Genomic DNA, 19,194 nt, shown 5'->3' with positions numbered 1-19,194 from the left:
CGACAACCGTTGTGCATGATGATTCTTTCCCTAAATATTCTTTCTTTTCTATTATTCTTTCTTTTTTAAAAGTTCTTTCTTAGCCCTCAATTTTCAGTAGCTTTCAATGTAACTTCGGATATCATCTGTTTGTATTTATGCCAATTAAAGAAGGCAGGATACCGCATGAATGGACGGATAGCAAGAAAGTTCGACTCCATTCTCGTGGGGGAAAAAAAGAGAAAAACTTTTTCTGGATTTCTTTCTGACATGTGATGAGATGCAGCTTCTTTCCAACAACAACAAGCTATCATATCATTAACTGTTGCTGAAGGATCCTGATTGTCATAGTACAAATGCTCCATTCCATCCCAAGAAGCTTATGCTAGTATGGTGGAGCAGCAGTTAGGAGTAGGACAATGCATGTTACTGTGCACCATGAATTCCTTCTTCGAGACCCAACCATTAAGAAACGAAGTCTACGGTCGACAATTTGAATACAAGAAGATTTCCTTACATCAAAAAAGACGATCATTGATGAACAGAAAATATGTGATATTCTTGCAACACTGCGTGAAACCATACATTTAAACAGTTACCCATAATCAAAATACCATTATCGTTTTGACGTGAGAAATACCTCCGTCTTCTCTTATATCCCAGACTCTGCTGTCAAAAATAACATGTGTGCGAATCAGTTCCATGAGGTTGCATAGGTAAAATAGGAGGTTAGTTTATTGAGATTACAGAAAAACACACTAGGGCTATCTGCCTAAGGGGAAGGAAGTCTTCTTGGAGGACTTTCAAATGGAACTGGCTCGTATATACGTAATATATAGGGAAAACCACACAAACGCCCATGCAGCCAGCCCGTTCGCCAGGAATCGAACCTAGGTCCGAACTACCAGTTTTCAGCTACTTTACCGCTAGGCCGCTGGTGGGCGTAAAATAGGACGTACCCAGCTTCTAAAGCAAAGACATTTTTGAGAGATGGTATTATATGAGAATGTTTCAGGTTAAGAAGGGTTTACCCAATGTAATGGTAGGTAGGTGGGTTTGTTGATGATTAAATGCCTTTTTATCATTACTGTGCCTTGAAGTTTCATTAACAGGAAGACGGTAGAAAACCTTTAGTCTTCTATGTTCAAAGAATTTTTTTCCTTTGCATAGTCTCATGCAAATGCAAAAGATTTATAGTTATTGTGAAGAATAATTTTTTTCAAAATATTCTTAGTATCTTGTATTTTTGTTATAAATGAACGTTTCCTTCTGTAATTTTTTGCAAATTGTAAACAAACTCAAAAACTGTTGACATAGGCAGCTTCCTGGGCTCTACATAAGTTGCTTTTACAACAGCTAGCTAAACAAAGGCGTACTTTGATTTGAGTTATTCAAACATTTAATTTATGTAGGGTGCCAATGGTATTGGTCTTGTAGGATACGAAGTCCAAGAAGCCGGCTTTGTCTTGCACTTTGTCGTAAATCACAGTCTTGTATTTCATCATTAAACACAGATGGTGTGAAATGGAATCCATCAACATAAACAGGCGGCGTAATTGGGATCGGGGGAAAAAAACGCGGGCTTACGATGGGAGAAAAATCTGCAAACTGAACAAAATCTGCATACAAGAACACGAGATATTTACAAACCATGCTCGAATTCCTCAAATTAGTGTGCGGCGAATATTATAGGATGAAGGCTTTTATCCTTTTCTATGCAGAAAGTTTAGTCACTGCATGCGGGAGATTACCTCCAGCATGGGAAATATGCCTGTTGGGTTTTTGATATTTCAGTTTTGCAGAAATGGTTCGTACAGTTGGAATTTCCAGAGCGGGGTAGGGATGCTATGTTACCTTAGTTGTATCCGCTTATAATTTTATAACTTTTTCTTATACTTCATTTTTCATTCTTTTGCTTATTTTTCTCAGATGGCGCTTCTAAGCACATGCTCATAAGGAAAAAAGGTTTGTTTTAATATTTTTTTATATTCTTTCTTACCTTTAAAGTTTGCCTAAAACATTTTGATATATTCTATACATACGAATGTAAGAAAGTTAAATATCTTCTTGCTAAGTTATAAAGAATTATCACACTTCTCTAAATATTCTATCGTGGTTAAGTAATAGCTAATCTCTCTAGCAACTGAGAAATCCATGGTTTAAATCCCGGCGAAGATACAGTTAATGCACCCCGCTCCATTTTAGATGTATAAACCCTGAATGGTATACAATGCGATGCCCTGAATGCGTCCGCAAAATGTGGTGGATCTACATCTGGGTTTGGCCTCTTCCAAAAGGTCTTATGAAGAGGAAAAAAACGCAAGAATAGTTAATGCACTCCGTTCCATTTTAGCTGTAAAAATCCTGAATGGTATACAATGCGATGCCCATGAATGCGTCCGCAAAATGGGGTGGATCTACATCTGGGTTCGGCCTCTTCCAAAAGGTCTTATGAAGAGGAAAAGAGTGCAAGAAATTATGGCATTCCCCACACACACTTGTGATGTAAGTGCTATCCCATCGTTTTAGCATTAGAAAATCTATGGCTCAAATTCTGGTAAGGGCATAGTTAATTTTTCACATTTCATTTTACAAAAATCCTTACGTTTTCTATAAAAGGTAGCAACAATTTATTTAAAGTATAACTTTGAATACTTATTTAAAAATAAAAATTTATGAGTTAAAGGTATTATCAAGACGAAATAATAATGTAGGCTTATGATTTCAATTTATCTCTTAGTAAATACGGAATTGAAAAAGAATTAGCATATCTGCACTACTAAGCTCTGCCAAAATACCTAGGTGGGCGAAATATGTATATATATAAACACATGAAATGCACTGAAAGGAACTTATTAAATTACATAATCAAATATCTGGAATTGTAGTCAAGCTTGAAATGCATACGTTTTGCTACATAATAATTTAGGGTTTTGAGTGTCTACGTTTATGATCTATTCAGTGATTTCAGTTTCCTTACACAGGTAAATATTTCCTGTATTTTTTCACAGCAAACGGGAAAGGTTAAAAAAATAATGTTTCATTTTTAAATGTTCTCAGATGACGTGAAGACAGCAGTAATGCTTATCTTCTCAGTATTTTCAAATGCATCACTTTGAAACAACTCTTTAAATTCCAACTGACGTTTAGTAAAATGCTATTATACTTCCCGATTCGCATGAAATTTAGCATTTCAAGAAAAGCAACCTATCCGGAAATAAAATTATATAATTAAAACGTTTTGACTCGTAAAACCTTTAGCAGGAAAGAATACCGCAAAAAACACGTTTTCAATTTCGTTTTCTTTTCTCAACGAAATTTTAAAATTCGTTTTAAAATCAATCCTCAGACAACTTCTTCAGTATAATTCAAAGCAGAATTTAATGGAAATATTTTCTTCCTTTGGCCGCAGGTGGTTCCAATTTAGATGAGAATAAAGAATTGCGAATTTGTTATTCGTAATGCAAATGAAGATATTTTAAGAATTTTTTAAATAGGTTTTCACTTCTAGTGAAAGAAGTATTGTCATGATTTTGGTTGTGTTGGTTTACGTTCAAATTTTATGATTATCACCCTTAATGTAGGATTATGCTTTGTATCATGAAAGATACAATACGAATCTTTATTGCAACCGTTAAATTTTCCAATATAATTCAATGGGTTGTATATTTTTTATATCGTAGAAAATTAGCGGTACGATGTTTTAAGCACAAATGTTTGAAACATACAGTGCATGAAGTTTACTGATGAATACCGAATAAAATTAAGTCATCATAGACTTTAGAATGAATACATGTAATGAAAAAATATAAACATGCCATTGAGATTTAGAAAGTTCGTCCAGAGCTTATTTAGAGTGCCCACAAATAAATCTTTTAGTGAAGTTACACATTTTAATTTAATTGTAAAGTTATTTGTATCTGCCTAAATTGGAATATGCATAACGCTTGAAAATTAAGTTTAAACATAAGGGGCAACATTAAGTCTACTTACATAGGCTGATTAGCTATAATAACTTAAGATATCCCTTTTATGATTCCAAATTCAATCAAAAGATTTAATCCCCAAATAATATTAAAGCATTACAATATTTTCAACTTTCTATCAATTCTGTTTAATTTGAAATGCAACTGAAAATGTTAATAGTAACATTTTGTGATATCTTTAAATATGGTTAAATAATATAAGATATAAATCTATATGAACGGTCGTTTAAATAAAGCTTTGAAAATAGTTAATGCTTAGAAAAAATGAAAGATTCTAAGCTTTAAGTATTGCAACCATAAACTTATTTTACTCGTTAACGAAGAAGTACGAGGAAAATTAAATACCATTAGAGAGGCAATCATCCTAACCGAAGTTGACCTTCAAGAAAATCGATCATGTTATAACGGGCTACCATCAATATTTTATGAACTGTATTAATTATGCTTTAGATCGTACGTTTGAGTTTTGTCGATTGAAAAAATACCCCCAATTATTTGAAACCGTCCTTTGAATAATATTATAAAATTATATTTATTAAAATCAAAGTAAAATGTATGAAGGACTAAAACCCCTGATTTTGCTTTACAGTGGGCTTATGAAATGAGCAGAACTCAAGAAAAATTTCTTCTAACTCTATTTAGGTGAAAGATGTCCTAGAGTATCTTACTCGGTCTTTTTGAATGAAATGCAATAAAATACGTTCTTAAAATTTCGATAACTCTTATTCTAAACAGTAATCGTTAACAGTACTGTTTAAATGTACATTTGTTTTCTTTTCAGCTCCTGGATTTTCATACCGTTCATATTTTCCCACTTAGTACACATGTAAGAAGTTAAATGATATATTTTACTGGCTAAAAAGTCACAGCCATTTAACTTTTTTATCAGTTCATACGTTCATAACTTCTGGTTTCAGCTTCAAGCGTTTCATACCAGAATCCATTTAGTAATTTATTTGTAGTAATTGAAATTGTAATTTTAAGATAGTAATTGAACAAACCTAATGTCTAGGTCATCAATTAAAGCTTATACAATGCAAATATTATATCTAGCTTCTCTGAAGTTAATGCATATTTCTTTAAAGAGTCAGGTATCTTTAAATAAGTAAAACACTCGAAAGTTTGTTATATGCTTTAATGTCAAATGCCAGTTATACGTATACTTACATTTTAAAACAAACCCTATGTAAAAATCCGATCTTGAACGAAAGTTATGGTGAGAAATAGTTCTAATGCTTTAGTGTTTGTTTCAGAGGAGCAGATGGCTTATTTAGAGTTTAGTTTGCATTTAAATTTCAGCATCAAATCCTCTGAACTATACATAAATGCATCTGTGTACAATTTTATACAACTATGTAGTTATGCATGATAGAAAATTGAACTTATTAACATACCTATCTCCGTACTTATTAATTTTAGGAAAGTAATGCATTTCCGAAGCAATTAATCTTTGAATTAAGATTTGTGAAGTGTGTTTCAAATGTGATTTTTCTGATTACCTGTATGATTTCTCTAAATTTTAAGAATATTCATTAATTTTGAAAAAAACCGTATCTTAGCCAATTATTGGGCTTCTGACGTAAGAACTATTAATACTATACCTAAACTTAAATCGTATGAAAATTTTAACTTTTGACCTTTCAGTGTTTTACTTAATATTATAGTGATTATGTCTGCAGTATGTTTTAAACGTATAGTTATGCATACTTATAAATTTTAACACATTAATATATTATAATATTTCTTTACTCCTATTAGAGAAATTAGGAAAATATAATTCTATTATTTTTAAAATAGGTCGTTTTAAATATACAAAAATCAGCTAAAATTATTGATTTGTTTATCCATAATGCTGCGTGCATTACATATTAGAATTTTGTATCACCGATGAAGATACTTGTTTTATATTTTATCTAAAATAGTTAATATTTAGAATATAAGTGATAGGAAAACATGCAATATCAAGGTTATCGAAATAAGTGTACAAAATTTCACCGTAAAAAACCAATTAGATGTACAGATTAAAAAAAGCTTTAAAATGTATTATATTTTTGGTATTTTTTAACATTTAAAATACATGACTCTTAAAAAAATACGTTATTAACATCATTTTAAAGAACTACACGTGCGTAAAGATCTCTGGAGATTAAAACCAAGCAACAATGTTTACAGCATTTCTAAGAAGAGCTTTGACTGGATGCTTTAAAATGAGTATTAACTTTTCTTCTTGGATTTAAAACAACAGACAGTCAATATTGATGACATACTGTTGTGTCTTAGAATGAGTTTAGGAGAATATTAGTATACTACAAGGCAATGATTTTCATGATCTTAATTTTAATACCGTCCACATCATAATAATGTTATTAAAATTCACTTCAGATAACTTCAAATATAATATTATAAGACTATTTATCTGCTTTACTTATGAAAGGCAATCATTATGCAAGTATGAAGAAACTTTCTGCCCTTGTTTTACTTCTTTGTAATTGATTCCAGATCCCACTGGTATGATATCTGATATGTTCTCAAGAAGTTTATATAACAACATTATTTATGTACAAAATATTAATATAGAATGCAACTTTTTTCATTTCAAGATAAAATATTAATATAGAATGTAACATTTTTCATTACATAATTCTTAAAATACTCTAGTCTTTACTCTTGAGAAATGCATTTAAAACAATGGCTTTGGAAAACATTATTAGTACAGAAAATTGTATCCAAAGTTCGGAAATGAGAAAAAATATCTATTATTTCCTCTGCTTTTAAAACTGGTATGAAGTAATTTATAAATTGTTTCACTTTCCGTTCACAAAGCATTTTTGCATCACAGTTTCTATTAAGTCAAGTTATTTTTCGAGGGTATTTATTTCATTGCATATTGAAAGTTTTCCGAAATATTTTATCATTTATTAAATTCACACTTATATCTTGCTAATTAAATTGCCCAAACAAAGGCTTTTGAAAACAGCGTACTTCTGAAAGAGAGTAATTTAGACTAATCTTAGAGTAATTTTTGCGACTCTACACATTTATACTGCTACTTAATTACCAAAACAGAAATCCTATTTAAGGAAATACAGATGAAAGCACATGTATTAACATAAAATTGTTCAGTACTATCACCAACTTATTCGTTTTCATTAGCAAAGTGCAATCAAAAACTTAAATGTAAGGATATATATATAATCATATATAAGCAAAAAGTAGCCAAGAATAAAATAAAAGCAAAACTGCTTATATTTGCAAAAAGTACCAACTTGGTGATCAAACCTATATGTATTTGAGATTAAAGAAATAATAGAATTGCAGTTATTTAATTTTGAAGGTAAATCATTAAAAGGTGCTGAATTAAAATACATTGTACTTCAGAGAAGCTTAATTAATTTCATGAATGAGCGAGGTTTCTTACTTTTTAAAATATTGATGCACTCAACCATGCTGTATGATCTAGTTTTAACTCAAATCTTTTTTTATAAATGTAATATACTACTCTTTTAATATATTTATTTGGTAATATTTTTAAACGCTTTTATAACTATTTAAAAGTGTTCAGAGACAATTAGACATGATGTTATGATATGCTGTTAGTGAGAAGTTGCGATGTTGTTTTAACTTTATATTATAAATTTTTTTCTTGCATATTGTTATAGCGTACAGAAATGTTTCAAAATTTAAAACAAATTATTTTAATTTTATGATAATGTTTTTACAAATTTCATAGCTTCAATTAAAAATATTAAAAAAATTATTATAATTGAATAATTAAAAATGAAACTTAATCAGGCTTTAACTTATTTAAAAAATTAATTACATTTACATTTTTGTTGTTGGAAGATTATTAATTTATTTTTTATTATATTTGCATAAAATTTGAGATAATAGTGCGTATCTATTGGCCACTAGTGCATACCTATTGTCAAGGGTTCTTTACCTTATAAACTGATGAGAGAGAACTTTATATGGGAAAATATTAATAATTATCTACCGCATGCGAAATGCGGCTCGTCAATTGTATTCCTTTGGACTCCTTTAAAGATGTGATAATTTGCTAAGAGAAATACGGAAAATCTTTACGTTTAAAAGCGGCAAAATGGGTAGTCGATAGTAGATAACTGATAATTAAAAAACGAAAGAAAGGATTTCAGTTTCAAAGACATATCCCAAAATTTATGGCGAAATACTCTAGCTGAAGAACTTTTGTTATTCGCTGTGATCAAATTTCGTAATTAAAAATATACATCGATCTCTAAAATAAAGGTAAAATTTCTTTAGCATACGTATGCTTACATAAAAACTACGAAGGTAACGTATTCCAAACTGCTTCTAAAAGTAGTTACTAACTTGTAATTAATACCATTGCAGATTTACAAACCTCAAAGTTGAATATTTTCACAAAATATAACTGCTTTTTAATTGCTAATTGCTTAAATATATTCCATCAAGCTAGGTGCTGTTAGATCATATTTCCCTCATTTCAATATGAGAAATATATAGAGGACTATATTTTTCTCATCTTGAACTGAAACAAATATAGCTAATATACAAAATGCGAATTAAACAATAAGTACTTTGGCGCTATATTTAGTAAATAAATGATTTTTCATAATTTTTGATGGAAAAGGGAAGCTTTAAAGTGAAGTGGAATTTCTCAGTCATTAGAGTATAATATATTCCTTAAGATTATAAGGTATTTCTCCTGCCTTCTTAACATGCCTTCGTGGTGTAATGGCCAGCACACTCGACGCGTATTCAAGATGTCCGAGGTTCGAGTCCCGGCGACGGCATTGCACATTTCTCATGTCTCCTGCTTCGAAATAACCTAATGTCTCTACAGTGGCGATCGTAGTATAAAAAATGATGGATGAGGATTCTACACCACCAGGATTTGCCGACTTGGTCACCTAATCCCCAGTCGCTCTTTAAAAGGGAGAGTATATAAGGTATTTATCCCGCCTTCGTAGCGTGCCTTCGTGGTGTAATGGCCAGCACACTCGAAGCGTATTCGAGAGGTCCGAGATTCGAGTCCCGGCGAGGGCACTGCACATTTCTCTTGTCTCCTGCTTTGAAATAACCTAATGTCTCTACAAGATTACACTTTAAACGGAAGAAGAAACAGAAAAATAAGGACTGCAATTAATGCAGGAACAAAGATATGTATTAACGATCAATCAATTTTCAACAAATTTATACCACTTAGTTTTGAAACTAGTTTCTACCATAAAATCTAATTTTAAAAAGAAATGTAATGAAAAATAAAGTCTGCTAAATATTTCTAGAAAAATACGATTCAAAGAGTACCTTATATATTTCAGCTTCAAATGACATAAAAGAACGAATTTCAAAATTCTTTACAAACTAGTTTTTGATAAAATTATATTTTTCTTCTTCAAAATTGAGAAACTCCAAAATTTAGGGAAATTCAGTTCGGGTGCTGGTAGGGATTTACCGCCAAATTTTTAATTATTACTTCTTGAATGTATTTTTTTCCTTTGCATAGTGAAAACTAGTATTAAAATATAATGAATAAATTAAAATAATTAACAATTTTATTTTATAAAAAAGGAAATTTTTTCTCTCATTTACCTACATAGCTCAGATTGTTCAGAAGTAAAAAGAAAAAGCAGAGAAGGGAAGTCACTGAAAATCTGATATCATTTTGAAATAGTAGTATATAATAAAAAGACTAAAACGATTTGCATTTGTTTCCTTACTTAATATTTGTATGTGATAAATAAGAGTCGCGGTTACCAGTTACTTATAATATAGCAAATTGAATTAATTATTAAAATAAATTCGATTTGTTAAATTAAAAAGAAGTTATTTACTATTTGTAAGTATTAATTTTTATCTCCAGATGACGTTTTGATGATATAAAATGCTACACATGATTAATAATGGGTTTAGGAAATTAAATGACAAAGAGATGAGTAAAGAGTGGATAGGTAACAGTATTGCCTTAATTTTGTACTATAACTGGAACTGATGGCGAATGATAGTTTGGTGAAACAGTTTAAGTTTCCACTTAAAACGTAATCATGGGAGGTGAATGTCAAAGGATGGATGTACAAAGAATCGCAGGCACTTTGTTCAAAAGCTGTTATGTGGAAGACAATATATTTAAAAGTGCAGAATATTCTCTTCATTACAAAATTGCAGTTATAAATTTTACGGAGAATAATATTACTTGGTTATTAGCATTATTTTAAAAGAATTTTCTTGAAAGCTCTCCGGAAGTCTCTGTTAAATATAGTGTAGATTATTGGGTTTAATGCAGAATTACAATATCCTAACCAGAACGCTGTTGCAAAGCCAGTGGGTTCAATATTACAACTGGCGCACAGAGCTTCCAAAACGTATAGAACAAAAAACGGCAGCCAGGCCAAAATAAATGCGGCCATTATGAGACCGAGAATGAGAGTTGCTCTGCGTTCTCGTGCCTTAGCTAATCGCCTTTTTTGTCTCTCGGCATCTGAGGGTAACGGCCGTGCTGCTAAATGTACATGTTGTCTCAGTGGCAAACGACCTTTTAACCTATTTTTCTTTTTCATGGAAGAGGTAACCTTGTACATTTCACTGCTTTCTTGTTCGCTACCTTTGGCACCACTTTCTGATAAAGAAGTACTGGAACCAAATCCGGTTGCTCTGGAACTTTTGACCGATGTCCGGCGTACTTGTTGGTGAAAAAATCTCGGAGATTGTGAGTCAGCTAGCACAACAGCTACTATAGGCATTTTGCTAGGAGGGGATACAATTCCATCGTTTGAATACACATTCAGATCCGACGATATGGTCAACCGTCTAGGAACAATGGAGTGGGTAACATGTTCTACGAATTCATCATCTTCTTCATCCTCTGCTTCTCGTGCTGGGTCATCATCTTCCTCTTGCTCGTCATCATCTTCAGCATCTTCTTCAGGTATGCCACCGGTAACTGTAGGAGACATTGGTGGACCTTCCGATGGAAAGAGAGGCGGTGGGGAAACTGTTTCTTGAGACGCTTCTATAATAATGTGTGGCATACTTGAAACGGCTGGTGTCGATGGGCTTTCTCTTTTACTGCCATTCAGCTTTGGGAGGTCTGGAAACCTGTAAAAAAAGAGGGGAAATTTAAACAAAAAGTGAAATCGGAGGTATGTATAAAAATATTTGTACTCATTTGAGCTGCTAAAAGAAAGGAATTTTTGCAAAATCTAAAGGTATTGATGTGTTACATGTTGTTAGAGGTCTGTTGTGATAACTTAATCTCGAGTTTTGTCTCTCTTGGGAAGTTTTCGTGTACTTCTTTATAGTTTAAATTAAAAGTACGTTATTTAATCGTTATTCCGATGTATTACAATTATTTGAATAAATGTCAGTCTGAACATTTTAATAGTATTTAGCTTTCAATACATATGAATTACAAATTCTGAGAAATAAACATTTCCTGCTGGTACCAATCTTTAGCTTTCAGGCAGAAAAAATATATAAATTTGAAAGTTTTCTTTGCATCATTTTTATATGTAAATTTTGAAAGATAAGTAGTAACATTTTTTACTACTACATATATATTGCTGTTGCTAACAAATTTTATTTTGTTAACAACAAGAAAAAGCTTTTCATTATTATTATTATTATTATTATTATTATTATTATTTAATTGCCACCCGTCAGCTTCTTTTAGATCAGGCACTTGGCCTATGTGTAGTTTTGAGTTTGAGACCACCGCCTTATTCAGTTTAAGGGCCTTTGATTGCTATAGAAATAAAACTCACACTATTTTTCTTTTTTAAGTTTTTCTTGCTAACAAAACGTAGGTCTGATTTTATCGCTTTACTCTCAGGAACGTAATTAGTTTAATAATAAATGCGTTTTGTTATGGATTATTGACCCCTTGAGAAAACAGGTAGTAGTACTGGGCTAGCTATAAACACAAACTGATTTAAAGATTCGAAATCTGTTAGTAAGGGAGGCAATTCAGGTTGAGAGATTTGAATAGTGATCCTGGCCTCTGAAATATGCATATTTAATTTTAGATATTCGAGAAATTACTTTATTTACATAATTGTAAGATTCTCGCATATCACGGTGAGAATTTGTTTTAATGAAAATTTCGTCTTTATGTATACAAATTAATGTTTCAAAACCGTGAAAAACAACCTTATATTTAGCGTAGTCTATAATAAAACACTCAATCGATTTCGAGGGCAGCTAAAGGTCCCTCCTCATCAGGAGAAAGAAATACATAGAAAGAAGAAAATAGGAATCACAGAAACACGTGGTGCTTATCAGCACTGCACGTCGTTATAACTAGATTTTGACCATTATTTGACCATTATTTAACTAGACTATTATTTGAAGTTCAGATTTTGAGCGTAATGTGCATTTGCCCCTCCCTCCCTATTTTAACTTCGCTAATATTTCTTTATGCTTGATCAGACAGCCTGGCTCAGTAAAATTAGGCGGCCAGTGCAACTCTGATTAAAAATCTAGTTATAACGACGTGCAGTGCTGATAAGCACCACGTGTTTCTGTGATTCCTATTTTCTTCTTTCTATGTATTTCTTTCTCCTGATGAGGAGGGACCTTTAGCTGCCCTCGAAATCGATTGAGTGTTTTATTATAGACTACGCTAAATATAAGGTTGTTTTTCACGGTTTTGATTGTCACATTAGCGTGTTTCTCTTCTAGTCTAAATTAATGTTTTTTTTCTAGGACTTATATTCCCAAGCATGTTCTTTCATTGTACAATAGGAGATAAATCTAATTGTAATTTTATTACTTATGGATTAGTATACATTTTATTGTTATGTGTAATATACAGACTAAAGATTTTGGTGTGTTTTTAAAATAGGCTTATCTAATTCGTAATTGCTTAAAATGTAGTAACAAGGGAAGGCTCCTTTTTTTAAAGATTTTTTTGAATACTACGTTTAGAAAGTATACTACAGGGGGAAGGTAAAATTCATGAATCTGACTTTAGCAGTTTTCTTGAAGAACGACCATTATATTTCATTATGCAAAAAGCATAAACGTTGTAAACATTCTTTCGCAATAAAATATGTTTTATTACAAAAGAACGAAATGTAACTGCATGTTGGTACGATGGCCCTTATTCAGCCATAGCCTGCAGTGCGCTAATATCTGTTTTCTTGACCGTGGACCCTTTTGTTCACCTTTGACAAGTGGTCAACTTGTCGCAGGAACCCTTCCAAAACATCAAAAATATTATTGATTTCTTACACCGCCAAGGACTGGACCTGTGTCATCCATAGCTTACAACCCCAAGTCTAAGTTCATAAAACGCAACAATAAGAATATCCACTCTCACCCTCATACTATACAGGAGTGCCTTTAGAAAACACACTTAAATATATCCATTTATTGAGACAACCGTAACTTTTCTCACACCACGAACTATGAACTACTTCATACTGTGCAATGTGTGACAGATGCACCAGTGCTACGTACTCAACACTATGTACCATGAAATGAATTCATAAACTGTATGCTGTATTATGAACTGCACTATGAATGATAACTTATAAACTGTGAATCGTGTAACAAAAAACCAAATAAACAACGAATCACATACCATAAACACTCCCCACAAACAAAGCTCCAAACCGAAACACAAAAGAAATATGTATATACATAAGTAAATAACTTATTGTAATTATCCATTGTAATTATTGTATCTATCCATCCAACTGCAAAGTACCCGTGTAAAGTATATCTGAGAGAATATTGTCTGCAATGCAAATTATGCACCATTAATATATAACAGTATATTATAAAAGCTGCTTGCTGCAATGTAAACTAATTCCCGAGCATGGTGTTAGCGTGCCCTGTCAGGGTACACTTCTATAGATGGTTAGTGCAGTGGGGCGATACCAGTTTTGCCCATGGCGATGTTTTGGTGCCTCCTGTACTTCTGTCTGTCTGTCTGTCGCAGGACCCCCTATGTTTAGCCTCTAAGCAAACTTCTTACTTATTTTATCGACCCACTTAAGGGATGAAAGGCTGAGCCAATTATGTCCATCCAGGGTATGGAACTTCGGAGCTGTGATGCTGCTACGCGATGCGCTAGCCACTGCACTACTGGGCCTCATAAGTCTTTTTCTAGTAGGTTTTAATTTTACAATGTTATTTAATAAAACACATATATTAAGTATTTGTATTGTATTTTGTACTTTTGCAATGCATTATTAAATTCAAAAAAACAAATGTTACATAATGCATGGAAATGCTTTTAAAATGATATGTTATAAAAGTCTTTTTTATACATTGACTTTTTGTTTGTTCAAGTCTGGAATCCTTAGGAAAAACATAGTATGACCCTAAAGTTCGTGAGGCAAAATGTTGCGCATAAGCAGGAGCAAACGTTCCAAAGAATTCGTGGTGTCAAAGAGGTCTGATATTCTTATCTTTGTGATTCTTGTCACAAAACCTGATATGGAACTGTGTGAGACAGAATGAAATTTTTTTCTCTTAATTAAACAATCCATTCCAATACGATCATTACCTTCTCTGTCGCTTCGGGTCTGCACTAGTCTGAAATTATTATTTCACTCGACATTTTGATACTGTGAATTTCACCGTGCTGAAAACTTGATATTAGATAATTTTGTTTAGATAAATGCACAGCTTCATGTATATTGTTTGAAGGTTTGTAATTATGTTCCTAAAATAACCATTGTAAACTGTTTCAAAAGTTTGAAAAGAGCAATGTTAGATACAAGCAATGTATTGTGGCACAGTAGCAGTGTTGAAACTCTTCCTAACCATGTAAGCTAGAGGTGGCAAAGTGTTTGAAATGTATGTCATTACATGCTAGATTCCAACGATAACTTTTAGGCTTCATATAGTGTTGTTAAATCCGTCGATGGAGGCCGATGGCTTACTATAAACTGCAACGTCCCACACAGTAAAAGAGTAGCTCACGCTGGCGAAAGGATTGAACAGCTCTGCGTTATGCTATTCGAACACTATGTTATGTAAGCATTGATGCAAAATTTTGCAAATTTTTGTGTTTGTTGGTTTGAAATTTGGTAGAAGCAAATAATAATGTAATATAATGCTTTTAATGTTTTTTAAACAAAAGACATTTTCATTTATTTATTTACTGTATTTTATGTGTGTTTTTTTATCTTTATTTAAATAATTTATATACATTTACTTAAGACACAATAACACGCGGAACAAATACTAATTCAGAAGTCAAACAACAAAAATCAGCGTTATATTTTCAAAATTTTCACAGGACTAGTTTCGATGGTTTTACCGAACCACCATCCTCAGCTGCAAAACCGATAGGATATAATGATTATATAAGATAAGAAAGAGATAAATTCATAAAAGTGGTATTTCTTTCCGCCCTATTGTATCAAAATTAGGTACTGCCTCGTATCCATTACCTAAATATTTAATTTCTAGATTTTCAACTCTATTAGACAATAACATTTACACCATAAAAAATCAATAGAGTTTGTAAAAAAAATTAAAAACATTTCTCCTAGAAATTTACTCATGGTTTCTTTTGACTTAAAATCATTATTCACCAATGTTCCAGTGGAGGGTGCATTAAGATGTCTAGAAACCAAACTTCGCGAATTTAATTTCTCTTGCATCGAAATTGATGAGCTAATTTCTCTCACTCAACTCTGTTTGAAACAAACACATTTTGTTTTCCAAAATAAATATTACATGGAAACTGAGGGATTAGCCATGGGAAGCCCCCTCAGTTCCATCCTGGCTGATATCTACATGCATTATTATGAATCAAAATTGTTTGAAACTTTAAACTTCCCGGCATGGTTCAGCTACGTAGACGATACTTTTACCCTGTTTGAAGGTAATAAAGATGATTTAAATAAAGTTCTTTCAACAATGAATTCTATCGATCATGAAGTAAGTGAAATAACAGTCCGTGACGTAATACTGTATAGTACTGAAGAATTTTTTAAGTGAATAAATGAGTTTCTGTTTTTCCACAAACAGCACATCATGGCAACCAATAGTCTCACGTTTCTTTTAGTAGAATCATTATTCACCAATGTTCCAACATTAATTACTGGTAAGTTATTTTGCTTCAGAACAAAACTGTTATTTTCAATGTTAAAGCGGAGAAAGTTTATTGTCGCATGTCTATTGACCATGACTCCTTCTTCAACACTATATCATACTCTTTCATTGTTATACAGCACAGTATAAAATTTAATTTTTTTAAAAAAATTATTTAAAATTGCATATTTTGACACTCTTGAACAAAGCGCAAAATGCAAGTGGCAAATTCTGAGCCTGAGGCGAGCGCTAAAAGTCACGTGTCTTGGAAGGAAATGTATGAAATGTTAATTGTTTCATACATTGTCGGTCATTTTACGGCATTCTATAAAATGCCTAGGTATCCCATAGAATACCAGTTTTTATTCATTGCTGGTAACACATGTAATACAAAAGCTAACTAGAAGGCTAGATAATTTACAATAGAAATGAACTTCAAAATATTAAGAAAGCAAACAGGATAAAACGTATCCCATATAATTGTAAAAAAAATAAAATTAGTCGAAAAATGAAGTGCATTTTGAATTTCTGTGTTTAAGAGAAACTTCATTTTGAATATGCAATTTTAATTTATTGTCTTTTAAAATCTGCTGCATTATAATCGATAATTTTACCATTTTCACAGTTGAGTGCATTATATTATTACATTTAATAGTTTATTTAGTTCTGTGTGATCCACAAAATATTGACTCTTTTCGATACGGGGCAATAATTTTAAGTTTTTATAAAAAAATTAATTTTTCATTATAAGTTTTAACTAATTCGTTATTTCTATATTTTTATCAAGCAACCGATGCATGATGTTACTAAAAATATTATGTATTAATGTGTACAGCGTAAAACTATCAACAGTGTAGCAAAGTTTGAAACATTTTAATGATTCCAAGATCTCAATATTTACTTACACTTAAATTAAAAAAAATACTCGAGTGTGTTTTTTATATTTTTACACCATGCGCTTCTGTTTCGTATTTATATCTAAATTAATTTTTATACTCCTAACTCCTAGCTGCTCTTGTAATGTATGCTACATTTTCATGATATTGCTATAAGAAATATTAAAACTAGAAATTTTACGTTGAAAACCAGACACCATTTCGCCCATCAAAACTTACTCGCAGTTCTACTGAACTGAGTAAAACTTCACTCCATCGAGTAGCTCACGGTCAATAAGCAAAAAATTCTTCGTAAAAGGATTAAAAATATTGCTTTTGGTACGATCATTATTGAACTATAATTAATTTGCATAAAACTTACGCTATAAATAACTTTTTAACATTAAAATTAGATGAAGAATTATTAGTGATATGTTAAACAAAGCAATTTCTCTGCCAGTCATTTGTAGTGCTTCTTCTACAAACAAGAAGTGGTGAGTCATGGAGAGGTTTATTTTACTCAATTGCAACAAAAATGACTGGGAAACGAAATTTAGAGCTGAAGTTAAAAGTCATTATAAATGCGACTGTTATTGAGCAAAAATGACTGGGAAACTAAATTTAGAGCTGAAGGCATTATAAATGTGACTGTTATTGAGCACATGAAGCAAACGTAAACTATTTTACTTCAAATCCAGATTTAGAAATAAGCATTAACAAGTTTTACATCAATGGAATTTTTAAAAATAAATATTAAATGAAGGTCTCAAATGGGGTATGCAAACGAATTAATGGTTTAAAAAGCCACTTAGTTTCCAATTTTGAAGTGGAAAAAGAAATTTTAATTTTTTAATCGTATCTTCTCTTCTTTAAACCATTCGATTAATAGTGCTATTTTTTAATGTTATGTTTTCAGTGCTTGCTTTGAATAAAAAAATACTATCATTAGTAATCATGTATTTCTATTGCATCAATCTAATTTATGGTCTCAGAACCACGGTTACTACATCACAGTGAGTAAAGCATAGGAAATTATCAAAAAGTGAATATATATATGTAATAGCGTAGGAAAGGTGACTTCATAGATAGTGAGATGTTGATCCATAATGAACAGCATACTTAGCAGCCGAGGTAGATTAAATATTCATTTTTATTTCAATAAACGTTTTGCGGCTACTAACAAATTGGCACACTAATCGCGTCTTTATAAGAGCGTTTACGCTTTTGTTATTGTTGCGATAGGAAGAAAACAGCGAGACAGCGTCTTAACGGCAAAAACGTTAGAAGCAAAAGTACGCAGTTATCCAGTGTGGCAGCTTATTAAGAGAGAAGGTTTCGATTTAAGTTGTGGGTTATACCTACATCATCGCCGTTATCTAAAAATCATATAATATGGATTAGTCTGTGGCGTATACGTAAAAGGGGCAGCTCCAAAAAGTTTTTTTTATTTTAATAGTAGAGAGGGCAAGTGCGCAAATTAAAATGGAGTATTGCTAATTTAAGTAATAACTACGAATTACGTATTTTCTAGCTTACACACACACACACACACACACACACACACACACACACACATATATATATATATATATTTATATATATGCAAATTATATAACTCTTCCGAATAACTTAATGAAATCTATTTCTCTATATAGTCCTATAGTCCTTGTTCCACTATATATAGACATAAGCGACACAGGCAGCCGCCAGGATGCCGATTTATGAAGGGTGGTTTTTCTCACAAACGATGGCATCTGGTGGTGAGAAACATAGGTGGAGCAACTTAGAATAGAATATTGTTAGTATTTGTATAGTATTATTGTATAGTAAAATACTATACAATGTCGTTAAGTGTTCTTATAAAATTTAGTTACTAAGTGCATGCTGAAACTATTTACTTCTTTAAAGACGGAAATATTTTTTGCTATTAATATTTCGAATTTTACTAGTCGTAGTTAAGCTTTAAATAGGCTTGTTTTTTCCTTTGAAAGAGGATAGGTTTTTCTAATTCACAGACTGATTCTTTATATCCACATCATGAAATTGTACCTGTGCTTTTACATTTACTTTGCAACCATGAAGCTGTAGTTATTTAATTTTGTACTGATATCTTGATTTTGTACGGTGACATGTATTCAGAGTTATAGGAATATGGAAAAAGAAACGAACTCTCGATTGTTAACATGCCAATAAAATTTCAGTAAATAAAGAAAACTTCAACAATATTTCTTCAATCCATTAATAATCACCCACTTTCTTCATTAAAGTAATGATTTGAGCAGCTGAACACGGTTTGTGGACATTTG

General features: G+C 31.7%; 1 protein-coding gene across 1 annotated transcript in view; it reads right to left on the bottom strand.

Annotated features, from left to right (window-relative positions):
- Nucleotides 1-5,955: 5,955 nt before the first annotated feature.
- The window catches only part of LOC118200212 (alpha-2C adrenergic receptor-like), a 133,304-nt gene continuing 120,065 nt past the window's right edge, over nucleotides 5,956-19,194 (bottom strand). The window contains exon 3 of the mRNA XM_085807453.1: nucleotides 5,956-11,060. Within this exon, the coding sequence (XP_085663579.1) occupies nucleotides 10,172-11,060 (889 nt within the window). The 3' untranslated portion in view covers nucleotides 5,956-10,171. The remainder of the gene's footprint in view (nucleotides 11,061-19,194) is intronic.

Source organism: Stegodyphus dumicola, chromosome X1, assembly GCF_044657685.1.
Source record: "Stegodyphus dumicola isolate Sdum_Otavi_A_Nest chromosome X1, ASM4465768v1".
In the NCBI taxonomy this organism is placed as follows: Eukaryota; Metazoa; Arthropoda; class Arachnida; order Araneae; family Eresidae; genus Stegodyphus; species Stegodyphus dumicola.
Note: the sequence above shows the minus strand (reverse complement) of the source record. Positions and strands in the feature narration are given on the sequence as shown.